This window comes from Electrophorus electricus, chromosome 14 (genome assembly GCF_013358815.1).
Source record: "Electrophorus electricus isolate fEleEle1 chromosome 14, fEleEle1.pri, whole genome shotgun sequence".
Taxonomy (NCBI): domain Eukaryota; kingdom Metazoa; phylum Chordata; class Actinopteri; order Gymnotiformes; family Gymnotidae; genus Electrophorus; species Electrophorus electricus.
In genome coordinates this window covers 3,029,064-3,041,854 of record NC_049548.1, presented here as the reverse complement: position 1 = coordinate 3,041,854, position 12,791 = coordinate 3,029,064, and the positions used below count along the sequence as shown (strand labels likewise).

General features: G+C 39.6%; 2 protein-coding genes across 2 annotated transcripts; both read left to right on the top strand.

The window, feature by feature from the left end:
- The first annotated feature begins 1,436 nt into the window (after positions 1 to 1,436).
- On the top strand, positions 1,437 to 3,828 carry LOC113579514 (parvalbumin alpha). Its single transcript, XM_027013507.2, has 6 exons — positions 1,437 to 1,484; positions 2,032 to 2,097; positions 2,439 to 2,571; positions 2,685 to 2,794; positions 3,379 to 3,436; positions 3,543 to 3,828. The coding sequence occupies exons 2-5, from the start codon at positions 2,037 to 2,039 to the stop codon at positions 3,402 to 3,404; spliced, it is 330 nt and encodes a 109-aa protein (XP_026869308.2). The 5' UTR covers positions 1,437 to 1,484; positions 2,032 to 2,036; the 3' UTR covers positions 3,405 to 3,436; positions 3,543 to 3,828.
- A 1,568-nt stretch (positions 3,829 to 5,396) lies between these two features.
- pvalb9 (parvalbumin 9) lies at positions 5,397 to 8,507 on the top strand. Its single transcript, XM_027013478.2, has 5 exons — positions 5,397 to 5,652; positions 5,963 to 6,078; positions 6,470 to 6,602; positions 7,092 to 7,201; positions 8,308 to 8,507. The coding sequence occupies exons 2-5, from the start codon at positions 6,018 to 6,020 to the stop codon at positions 8,331 to 8,333; spliced, it is 330 nt and encodes a 109-aa protein (XP_026869279.1). The 5' UTR covers positions 5,397 to 5,652; positions 5,963 to 6,017; the 3' UTR covers positions 8,334 to 8,507.
- The last annotated feature ends 4,284 nt before the right edge of the window (positions 8,508 to 12,791 follow it).

Below are 12,791 nucleotides of genomic sequence, written 5' to 3'. Positions count from 1 at the left end.
AATGCTGCCACCTGCAGCTCGACTGCCACTGGAACAATGCTGCCACCTGCAGCCTGCTCATTTACATAAAAGTGTCCTTCTCAGTGATTTAAGATCTGAAGAGATTATTGGGTGATAAAACACACATCAACATCATCAATACGATCAGTTGCTGTACTTTATAACCGAATATGATATCTTTTCTTCCTCTCTCACTCACTCTTTCTCTCTCTCTCTCTCTCTCTCTCTCTCTCTCTCTCTCTCTCTCACACACACACACACACACACACACACACACACACACACGCAGCATACAAGGGAATAAACCAAAGTCCTTGGCTGGTATTTCTTGGATTAAGTGGTCTTGTCCTAATATAAACAGAGTTACACTCAGTTTGTGTCTGAGCAATCAAATTATGAAAAGGGTATCTGCTTCCACATCTTTCACACACTGGCCACAATCACACACTGGCCGAGTGGGAATGATGAAGGTGAACAGTCTCAAAACACAAATGTCTACTTTCCACCAAAATTCAAGTTTCAGACTACTACTGAGTGAAATGTCACTTCCATCATAACCATCTAATTATGCTTTAATTAAATGAGTGCAGGCACATATCTGTTCATGCTTACGATATCGTCAGCAACTCATGTTCATTTTTCATTTACAAAAACCAGAGAATAAATACTGGTCTTGCTATCAGGCTGAATTAATAAAGTTACCTAAGCACAGCTGGATTTCCATGATATATTCTAAAACGATGCATGCAACAGACAAAGCAATGCTGCAATGGTAGGGAAATCATCTAATTTTATTTATTTCAAAGCTGTGGACTATTTGTCTATGTAAATATACTGCATAATCAAATCGCTGAAAATTCACATGCATCTTATGGATCTAGTATATCTAATATATTATATTTAGTACAGTATAACTGACAGGAATATTTGCCCAGGATAATTATGTATATCAACTATGAACCTCGATTTATTTTTACAAGTTATTTTTATAAACATAACTTTAATTCAATTTGTCTTTGTTTTAAGTCAAAGGGCAAGCAATCATAAAGACAAGAAACATTCTCACAACTTTCCTATTAAAATTCATAATCAGACAAGCTGCAGGTCCACTACAGCCCCTGTAAGGTCCACTACAACTCTCAGAAGCAGATTACCTTCAGAGTCTCCTCAACTCACACAGTGTGCAGTTCAGTGGCTGTTCCGACGTATCAGCACCATGTATTATTAGCCCACGCGGGATATTAAGGACTTTTACATATACGTACATTTTAAGCGCCTTCATTTATATGCTTATAAATAGAACAGCCTGACTACTGGATACATTTTTCAACCAACTGCTTTGCATGCGGTGTCTGTTACATTATGCCTCGTGTTTCGGTTGAGCTGTGAGAGGTATATATAAGCTCGAAGCCATGGGCAAGCCATCACTTCAGTTGCCAGTTTCATCTCACAGAATCCACCCTTAGCCCCAAAGACAACCAGAGGTGAGTGTCTCTGCAACTGAGGCAACATTCAAAAGAAACGATTTAGGGTTTACAGGAAGAGAAAACGGCAAGTGCACTCAAGCTTCAAAGATCTAAATCTTCTTTTTGTTTTGGATATAACCGAAGGAGATGGAGCTCTCTATGAAGTTACCTGCCATGGGAATAAAATTGCGACTGGATGTGATGTCCTTTTACAAAATACTGGGACAATGAGCTTGTATCTGCTAAGAAAATGTGAAGTTTTGGTTTTCTTTGAGTGAAAGCGTATGATTTCTTGCAGCGCTTACAAGGGCATGTTCAAGTAACGCAGGATAAATAGGTTTTAAATAAGTGGCAGCAACAGAATATAACAAAAGGGGTTGATATTGCCACAAGAGGGGTTGACATTAGAGATGAAATGCTATGCAACAAAAAGGGTGTTATACAGTGCATCTCCGCGATTTAGTTATTATGCTTCAAGCAGTTATTATGCTTCATGTATCACACTGTAAGGTTGGTGCTTTGGTGAACTTAATCTCTCTTCAATCATTTTGTCTTCCGCTTTAAGACAAAATGGCATTTGCAGGTATCCTGAATAATGCTGACGTCACTGCTGCCCTGCAGGCCTGCCAAGGTACAGTCCCAAACTCCCAGCACTCTTTGGAACATAGAAACAAGAACTTAATTACTTGATAGTAGCAGAATCACGGAGAACGCTATTAGCTTCATCCAGAACCTCTGCTTGAGGGCTCGTAGAGCAGTTATACAGTATAAAAAAGAAAGCTGTGAAATAGTGCAAGCTAAAGAACCCTAAAACATGAAGCAGTTCAGATCCATTCACATCTATACTTCTTAAATTACACATCTTCTCTCTTCACAGTTCAGCTGACATTTAGGAGTTTAAGTAAAGCATTATCATTAGAGCCATAATAAGAATAAGAACCAAAATAAAGCCCAGCGGTTTTTCTGTTCCAGCTGCTGACTCCTTCAACTACAAGGCCTTCTTCGCCAAGGTCGGCCTGTCCTCCAAGTCTGCCGATGACGTCAAGAAGGCCTTCGCTGTCATTGACCAGGACAAGAGCGGCTTCATTGAGGAAGATGAGCTGAAGTAAGAATCAGATTCACAGTTACTTCTGTACTTTTTCCGAAGTCTCTTTCCGTAGCCGAAACAAGTGCCTCGACAATCCTCATTCTCTGCATCTCGCCTCCCGTCTTCGTCAGGCTGTTCCTGCAGAACTTCTCCGCTGGTGCCAGGGCTCTGACTGATGCTGAGACCAAGGCCTTCCTCGCAGCTGGCGACACCGACGGCGACGGCAAAATCGGAGTTGATGGTACGGCGTTCCTCAAACAACACTGGTAGATTTATAGCCGAGGAAATCCTGGCAGAGATTTGCAGTCACAGACCAAAGTCTTTTAAGAACGCAGCTAAACAGAAGTGGCAGATTGTATGTATGTCTCTAATTTTGCTTTGACTCGAGGTATCATATGTGTTTTACAAATTGCTCTTGAATTTTAATAAATAAATCTACTTTACTCTTTACATTTACATTTTACATTTGCATTCTGACTTTACATTTAATCATAATGTTTAATGAGGCAATAGTTGGTTACATTGTTCATATATAATTTATATGCAATTTATCTAATAATTTATACAAACAGATACTGAAAAATGAACTATGATACAACAAAGTGGAAAATGTGATTAGATATCCAATTATTTATTGTTATAGTTTACAGTTCAAAATAAATTTTTCTTCAGGTTGCTGAAGGAACATTCAAGGCTTCTCTGTATCCACTAGAACTTAGTTACAGAAAGGTTGTTCAGAGAACAAACGCATGAAGAGAAGCAGCACAAAACAAGGCAAACACTGTTTCCTTCATTAACTGTTCTTTCTGTCTTTTTCTACTTCAGAGTTCGCTGCCCTTGTGAAGGCTTAAGTGCTCACTGGCTGTAGTTTTTGGAGTTGATGGTGAGGAATTCTCACCTTTCAGTGTTACTACCTCACCGTGATTGGTGCGCACTCTGTTTCCATGCCACGTTCCTGCTACTACAGCCAGACTTTTTTATGCTTTCAGAGTTTGATGCTGTGGTACCAGGTTAAATGACAACTGACCAGAACCTCTTGCTGGAAAGAAACAAACACTGCCTGAAACCTCATCTCAGTCAAGCTGATTTTTCCACACACAAGTTTTATATGTCTGCACATCATCTGCTCCCAAGCTGCACTCTGTCCAAAAAGACTGCAAATGTTCCATGGTTGGTTTTTTTTTTGTGTCGTGGACATGGATTTGGCGTACTGTACAATCTGTGATGCACCTTTTGGGGAAAAGATGGTGAGGAAAGAATAAATGTTCTTTTTCATTTTGGTGTCACCTTGTTTTTACTGTTTTGTGTTTTTTTATTAGTCAGTATGAGTATCAGTTTCTTCCCTTAATTCAGAGGACCTACTGTATTGCTGTCATTGTGATGAATCATTGATGATTATTTAAAACCGTGCCAAGGTACATAAAATATCCATGTAACGAGGCTCTACCTAACAAATATGGTTCACACACCAGAAACTTAAGACTGATAGTTTATCCATGTGGAGAAAAAAAGATGTGCAGGCAACCTATGATGTCTAACGAGTGTCAAATAATAATGCACTTCTTGAGGTTGCCACTAGGTGGTGTTTCATCCTACCATACGACAACCTGCAGAACGCCAGCAGAATCAGTTTACCTGAAAGAATTTCCAAATGCTTAGTTTAAGTCCATTCGTAAGAAAATTTGCTTTCTTTCCTTATTGTGACTAGTCATATTCATTCACTGATATTAAACAAAGTGCAGGTTCTGTCTACAAATTAGAGGATGTAAAGAGATAGTACACCACACTGTAACAGTACCATTAAGATCCGTGACATTAGAGTCTGTTGGTAAGTCAGTCGCCTGGCTCCAGTGTCAAGTCTCTTCTTCCCTGTGACAGGACACAAGTTAGGCGCATCATGTCAAACTGAGGTTAAAGGTCAAGAGCATGTTCATGCATAACTTTTTTTTTTTGTATGGTACTCACACATATGAAACAAGCGCAGAATTAAAGGTGTTTAAATTTATGTAGCTTTGGTTTTGCAGCTCATTTTATTAGGATCTTGCTTACTGTACCTTTAATGTTTGGGGATTGTCGATGAAAGGCTAAGATGGACCAGTCCATGGATTTGATGCCATTAATTTATTCATATTAATACATTCAGTCTGATATTTTCTAGCAGTACAACAAAGACAAATTGCCCCCAGAAGTCAGAGATGAATGAAAATAAATCAATGAAATCAAGATCAATGAAATAAAGCTGTGATTCGCATTAATGACCAGGTGTCTTCCCGAAAACAATTTTTTAAAAACAAGTCTAAATGAAATATGTAATTCAACACCTGGGGTAGAATTACACAACAGCCACAGAGTTAATTGGCATTTGACTGGATTTTGATACCTAAAAGCAATGTTTAGATCACTTGATACATTGATATTAAACACCTAGGTATTGTTGTCAATGCTGAATGAACCTTTTCACATTTCATCCAGGAGTGGGAACTAACTCAGTAGCAATTATTTGAATATGTGAAATAAGTTATGAATAAGTTGTGTTATTTAGTTTGGACCTGACACCATAGAATTTCACAATTCAAATTATTGGTTAATTGGATTAATTTGGGGATTCATTAAAATGGTAGATTCAGGCCATGCTGTTGCCTTGTGATTACTGCCTTGCCTTGAGATTATTTGATGCATTGTACGAATGTTTTGAAAAAATGTGTGTGCGTGTTGTGTGTAGTGTGCATGTGCATGTTTGTATGTGTGTGTGTGTGTGTGCGCGTGTGTGTGTGTAGGACAGACAGTGAGTGAGAGAAGGATGTGTGCACAATAAAGAGAGTGAGAGTGAGATTACTTAGTAGTGCAGTATTCAGCGGTGTACCGGTATGAGTATATGTTTTTCCTCACAGTGCGGTGCACGAGCGGATATATACTATAAAAAGGTTAATTAGCTAGGTAAGAAATTCAAGTAGAACGTTGCAGCAAGAATTTGATCCACAGACAGGTAACCTTATCATCGTACATTGTCTGTGTCATCAGCCGATATATAAGTTCACATTGTGTCGACAGCCACCGCAGAGCCGTACACTTCCCGTGGACAACCGGAGAACTCCTTCGGTGAGTAGCACTCCAGTTTGTCCTCTGATCAGGAGAAGGAGTTTATCCTAAAATCTGCACTTAGAGCTGTGTGGAAGCCGCGCTGAAATGAGTGAATCCACCGTATTCTCAGGCTTCCTTCAAACCCGACTGATAGTAGCGGCTGTAGATCAATATTTTATGATGTTATCATAGCATCAGAAAGCCTATCATGGAAATATAAAACATGTTTGCAAGAGAAATTTAATTGCATACATAATGAGCAATAGATAACAATTTCATTAAATGTAAATGAACCTTCAGTTAAAGCTGCTTTTCTTGTTTCATTTAGGGCTGTTTGAGAGCTGTGGAAGTCATTGATCATACTGTTCCTTGACAAGATTAATATGTCACTCAGCGGTGTCCTCTGTGCTGATGCTATCCAGAATGCTGTCAAAGACTGTCAAGGTATGCAAGCACTCAGTAAAATGCAAGGGCATGTGATGGATCTGTGCAACAAGACACTTGTGCATTCTGTGGACGCCTACAGTGGGTGAAACTGCACTTAGTGGCACAATTAATTAATGCTGGACTTCAAAGAAAAGACGTGGTGAAAACTCCGGTTTGAGGAGAAGTCATTATGATCTCTCCAAGCCGTGTGTGTGTGTGTGTGTGTGTGTGTGTGTGTGTGTGTGTGTGTGTGTGTGTGTGTGTGTGTGTGAGAGAGAGAGAGAGAGAGAGAGAGAGAGATAGGGAGTGTGTGTGGGGGTATATGTCTATATGCCAGCTTGTGTGTGTGCACCTTCGTATGTGGTTTGTGGGTCTGAAGCATCATCTGTCTCTCTCATTCCTCCCACAGCTCCAGAATCTTTCTGTTGCAAGAAGTTTTTTCAGCTCTGTGGACTGAGCCAGAAAAGTCCCAAGGAAGTGAAGGATGTGTTCCGTATCTTAGATGACGACCACAGTGGGTTTATTGAAGAGGCAGAACTTAAGTATGTCACACCAAATTATTTTTGAAGCTTTAATGAGTTATGTAAGTAAGCCAAGAGTCCCAGTGAAACAACAGATGCATTATGCAAAAGCATCTACAAGCCTTTGATGTTGGGTCATGCATTATTACTTTTGTTCTCAGTGTATTTTTTATTACATCTCCTGATGTAGTCCTTCAATATGGCCTTTTTTTGCTGCCTAAGCAGTTTTTCTGCATTACGTCATCGTGTCAACAGACCTCGAGCCACAAGCGTGAGAAAGGACAATCAAAGCAGTCCTTCCGAGGGCAACGAGGGGTTCATTTCAGCTGATGGTTTTTGCAAACATGTAATGAAACAAAAAGGCTGGATGCATTACAAAAAAACCTGATAACTAATTTGTCAGATAGAATATGTCTAGAGCACGGCACAAAACTGAAATGATAAAAAAAAAGTGTGCTGTGTGCATATTATGGGTATGATGTCACTAATGTGTTTCCTTGTGTGATGCAGGTTTTTCTTGCAGCGATTTGTCCCGGGAGCACGGGTTCTGACAGAGAGGGAGACCAAGGCCTTCCTCTCAGCTGCAGATGATGACAATGATGGCAAAATTGGAATAGACGGTGAATGTTTATATCTGTGAATTTTTATAATGGTGCCTTGCACTGATTTTGTTATTTTTCTTCACTGTGCTAATGTTCCAGTTAGATATCTGAAATATTTAGGCTGTGCACACACCTGCTCTTGCTTAGCATCGGGTGGCCGAGGTGCAGTGCTATAGCTAACACTATCTGATTTCCCACTGAACCGGCCCATCACAGGATTAGTGTGCATTCACCATACGACTAAACACCATTATGCATTCACATGTACTGCAGCTCATTGGGCATTCTGAAAGATGTGTGTATGCTTACAAATCTTACCTATTAGGAAATTACATTTTTAAATAATATTTTTTTATAGGAAGCCAATTAGGACATTTGAAGTTATTTTTCTCATGTGTGCAAAAATGTCAAAATGACAAATACCATAAATTCTGTACTTCTTTTTGTTTTCTGTAAAGCCCAATAGAACAGCTATAAACTGAACAACTATGGTTTTAAAAATTTATTTTCATCATTTTATTGTGGGAGTAATTTTTAAAAGACATTGCAATCCTCTGCAGGCAAGGGGAAAATGTACTTTTGGTTAAATGTGCTTTCACACTTACCTCCTAAGCGTTCAGGCACTATTTGAGCAAATTAAAGCTGAATATATTTTAGGAAAGAACTTACAATATGCATTACATTAAAAGATGAAAATCAAATTAAATATAGATAATCTCAAATTTGTAGTCCAGTTATCAGTTAATTGAAACCTAGTTTGTTGCCTTTTTGTGCTTTTGAGATTCCAGGTCCCCAGTGGTAACGGTATCACATTCTGTTTGGTTGCTTGATACTACTTAATTAATAATAATCTTTTGTTGTTCACTGAAATATGGGACAAAGGGTTCTAACATTACATTTTTTGCCACCATTATTGCTCGGATAAATATATATCTTCAACCTTCTTAGGAGCAAGAGGTTTTTTTCCAAATCAAAACAAGCATCTTTTTTATTATCATTTAACAGCCTGTATCCTGTAAAATGGATTTGACATTTTGATGTACCGTTGTCCTTCCTGCAGTAATACGGGTCCAAACCCAAATCATTACTCATTCAGCTGTCATGGTTCTCTGTTGTTTCTACAGAATTCCAAACATTGGTCCTGTCCTAAGAGGGCTTCTGCATGCAGCCGTGTCCACTGGGGTTTCATCTACCCTGCTGCTGTTTCAATGGCTGGCATCTGCACGAGCTCACTTTTATTTACATGTCACATAAACTGAATTTTGATTGGTTGAATTTCCCAAGTGTTCACCCCTCTTGATCAAGAACAGTACTGATCATGGAACATAAATAAAGACATTAGAATTGCAGCCTTTGGTGCCTTGTCTTTTGAAGCCTTCACACTGCTATCCATACTAATGCATTAAGTAATCCCATTGCCCAGGCTTCAGTGCACATGCAGCATTCAGAATATTATGAATATATTATGAGTGTAAACAGAATTCACAAAAAGAATGTGCACTCAATATTTACTAGTATTACATAATAAAGTTGTCATCACTAAAGAAAACTTTATAGAAGGAGAAACATTTTAACACAACATTTATTATCAGTGGATTTGCAAAAAAGTTTTCCAAGTCTTAAGAAAAATTAACACAAACTTATTGTAGTTTGGTTTTCTTGTGACACAGACACTGTGTAAATTATTTGTAATTAATATATTATGTGAATTCACATTAATAAGTGTCCATTATATGATTATGACCCTTGAAGACACATTAATACAGTAAATGGTTGTTTTAAACAAAATAATTTCATGTGCACTGTAATATGATCATTTGCAATGTCAGGGCTCATAAAGCAATTCCATTTGTATCTATTTCTTGTAGCTGGGACAGAAGCCATGGATTTGCTTTAGCAATGTGTGGTATTTGTTCTGTGGTGATTTGATAGACTTAAAGTTAATTTCAAATTAAATTTCCAGCTTCCTGAGTTCTTGGAGTAATTTCTTGGAATAAATGTTGGTCACAATGACCAAAGATGGCAAATTATGGGGCTTTTATGAATTTACAAATTGAAGTGACATTTTGACAAAAGAGAAAGATTATATATGTGTTAAATCTCTGCTCTCTGTAGCAAAGCAGGCGAAATGTAGTCAGTGACATTTCAGTGAATACAGTAGTTGAGTGTTTGGCGTGGTCAGGTCCTTCAGAGAAAGGTTAACAAAAACATGGACGTACAAGAATAATATAAAAATATATATAATATTAACCTATTCATGTACATATTCCTGATTACCATGGGGCACATTTCTATCTGAGATAGAAATCAAAACTATTCATTAGCATGGCTAGCATGGCTCCTTGTTGTGTACATACTTACATTCTCTACAAGTGAGACTACAAGTGAGACAGACATTGTGGCATTGTTTTCTAACTGAAAGGTTTTTAAAGGTTATTCTTCAATGAAAATCTCACTATAATTCAGTGAGTTTGGCCCAGGAAACTGAATCCCAGTAAAGCCCTGCACACCAGCCCAACACACTAACTGCCTGATATCCACCCACATTCCCATTTAAAGCCACCACTACGAATATCAGAGAGTGGGACCACTCTAAGAGCATGTGTGCACTCTACACAGAGGGGGCCATGCTGTGAGATGATGAGTGGTCCCACTGCCGAGGACAGTCCCTGGGGACGTCTGAGGAATGCTCACCTACTCCCGATGAGATGTCGTTCCAGGTTATCTTTAGCATCCAAGCCGAACAGGAGGTCGAGTACCACTGGAAACTCTTTCAGTGTAGTTCTGCATGCATCCGGAAAATGAATATGTGAAAGCCAGACCTGGCGTTGAGCACGACTGAGGACTGTCATGACACACCTCAACTTGTAAGTGATGAAACTTGGCACGCAAAAGGATTAAATCCATTGTTTCTCTTATCATTGGTTTTGTCTTTGCATGCCGCAGTGAAGACTCTCCTGCTAACAGGAGGTGGAAGATTGCATTACTAATGCTGCTAATTTGGATGTCGCAATTCTAATCGCTGACAATATCATCTGTGCGCCTGCAGGCCTTACTTGGGCATCATACCTCAGGGCACACTGCCTCAAACCGGGATGCATCTGCCATATTCCCAATATTCCCTTATTCCCCACATGCTGATAATGTAGGATTGATGCACAGATCTGCAATTTTGAAGGCATAAGGAAACTACTCAATAAATGTATCACATTTAGGAATGAGAAAAAGGTGTGTCTCAAATACACCCTAGCACCAGTAGCTGGCTGTGCCGTCTCTAGGCCCAGCTGAGCCAAAGCTGCTCGGGTGGTGGCTGGCAAGAAGCTTGAGCTACCTACTGTGCTCTTGCAGATCTCTTCAGGGCCTGCGCAGAGCTGCGCCTCCTCCAGAAAGAAGCAGGAGGGTGGGCGAGAACCAGCAGGAGTGTTGAGTGGGAGAAGAATCAGAGGCTGCGGTGGAGAGCTCCTAATCATCCACGAGCTCTTCTGGGGAAAAGACATCCAACATGGGCTGGGTAACTATGGCATGTGCTGTGCTAACTGAAGCTGCAGCAGTAAGGCTTCCATGTGTGCTTCAGGAGTAGAGAGATCTTCTGCTCTTTCATGTAGCTCTAGATCTAGAATGTGCGTTCGTTTTTGGGTTTGTTTTTTTTTGGTGGGCAGGGGGCAGGTGGATACACTGGAGCACAGCTAGAGACTCCCCTTTTCGTAGTGTTTTTTGGTAGCCGGCATTCTCGACAGAGGAAACATAGCATCAGTTTCTACCACTGCAGCAGACGTCTATTCACAGATAGCCAGGGACATGACAGTGCAATGCATACATGGGTCTGCTAAGGCCTCGCAAAGGCGTTTTGCACCAAGGCAAGACAGGCATTCAATGTGTCCATTCTCAGTTCGTCGAGGTAATACAGGCTGGGGTGTCCACTGCAGTGAACACTTCTACACTGATTACAGTATAAATGTGCCAACTTATTTAAACCTTCACACAGAAGTATCTCTATGTAAGAGAATAAAAAATTCTCTAAAGGGATCATGTTTCTCATGTTTTGTTAGCCAGTTAGTTGGACTATGGCAGCTATTGCTCTGTGTATCTGATGGATAGGATACCACAGTGCTCAGAGGGTTAGCCTCTAAGTAATAACTTATCAATAAACATACTAGTAGAATGGAGTTTGATCTGGGGGACTGTGAAACCCTGGATATGCTCATGACTGGATATAGCCAACACAGGCAAGCACGTCGTGGAATATTCCAAATGCTACTGGTAAAAGTTAATAGGACTATTAGACTGCCAAACTCCAGTAGTTACATTTAGAAAATGTCACAGCTCTGGTGGACAAGAAGACTCAGCATAATGCTCAGTTTGATCTGCTCAGCACACTTGATCCAAACACGAGAAGGAAAGGTACAAAGTCCTTTTATGAAACTGGTCACATCTCACATGACTACGCGCCAGGGAATGATTCCATAAACTAAGTCACCCTCTGGCAGTCAGGGGGCATGAAACAGAACTTGCTCTCCATCAATCGGAAGCACCACCTCCCCGGTTATCTCACTACTTTATGTACAGCACATAGCATCTCTAAGACAAGCGATGAAACGTATGCCTGACTAATGAAAAGCCTACAGATACGTTTGTTTTGTCAACTGTTTTTGCTTTTGTAGTGCATTTTGAGGGCTTCTGAGCTAAATCTTGGAATAGAAATACTCATTTAAGGGGCGGGGCGGGGCGGGGCGGGGCGGGGGGGGGGTTGCAAAAGGGGCACGTGTGGTTACTACATTCAGAAGTTTTATACATTTATTAGTTATTTAATTCTTTTCCTCAAAACATCTTTCTGAATGGTGTGATCTTCAATCTAGCGAATTAAATATTTCATAGGAGTGCTAAGACAAATAAAAGAGTTAAAATTTAATGCAAACTAAGAGGACACAAAAGGCCAGGACAGTGAGTGCAGGTGTAAGTTACAGTGAGGAGCATCTCTGTTCAAATCCACCTCACTCAGGTTACTGTGGGGAGAAACGGTACTGAACATGCAAGCTCAGCACCAGATGGAATGCATCCTGTGATGCTCACAGTGGTGTAAAGTACCGTAAGATAAATGTTTCCCTAGTTACTACATTTTTCATTCTATTATTTGTACTTTAAAAATGTTTCGTTTAGCAACAATTTTATGAGTAATTTTGTTGGACAATATTCTACTTTTTCTACTCTACTTTCTCTTCGCTTACTGCAAAAAGTGGACTCATACGAGTCACTTTTGAGTTGCTTTAAATTACTAAATTACTAATTGCTTTAAGTTACTAATTACCTCAAGAGGCACATAAATGATATGTCATGCAAATGATCTTCCTTAAAACATTTAACTCTGCTTCTTATAAGCAAGGACTATACTGCACAACATTTGATGTGTCTCTAGTTGTGCATGCATGGTGCTTAAAGTAATTCTATGTGCTAGCAATTTTTATTGGCCCCAATTACAGTTGTGAGGGGAAAAAATGGAAACATCAATTATCTGGATTGTTGCATGAATGGTGGATAAAAAGTAATATGATCTTCCTCTAAGTCAAAAATAATTTTAAAAAGAGAGTCTTAATAAGCACATGGTGGTCTT

Coding starts and splice junctions, on each gene's coding strand:
- LOC113579514 (XM_027013507.2), top strand. CDS start 2,037: ATGGCATTTGCAGGTATCCTGAATAATGCTGACGTCACTGCTGCCCTG. Junction 2,098..2,438: donor TGCCCTGCAGGCCTGCCAAG/GTACAGTCCCAA, acceptor TTTCTGTTCCAG/CTGCTGACTCCTTCAACTAC. Junction 2,795..3,378: donor CGGCAAAATCGGAGTTGATG/GTACGGCGTTCC, acceptor TTTCTACTTCAG/AGTTCGCTGCCCTTGTGAAG.
- pvalb9 (XM_027013478.2), top strand. CDS start 6,018: ATGTCACTCAGCGGTGTCCTCTGTGCTGATGCTATCCAGAATGCTGTC. Junction 6,603..7,091: donor ATTGAAGAGGCAGAACTTAA/GTATGTCACACC, acceptor TGTGTGATGCAG/GTTTTTCTTGCAGCGATTTG. Junction 7,202..8,307: donor TGGCAAAATTGGAATAGACG/GTGAATGTTTAT, acceptor TTGTTTCTACAG/AATTCCAAACATTGGTCCTG.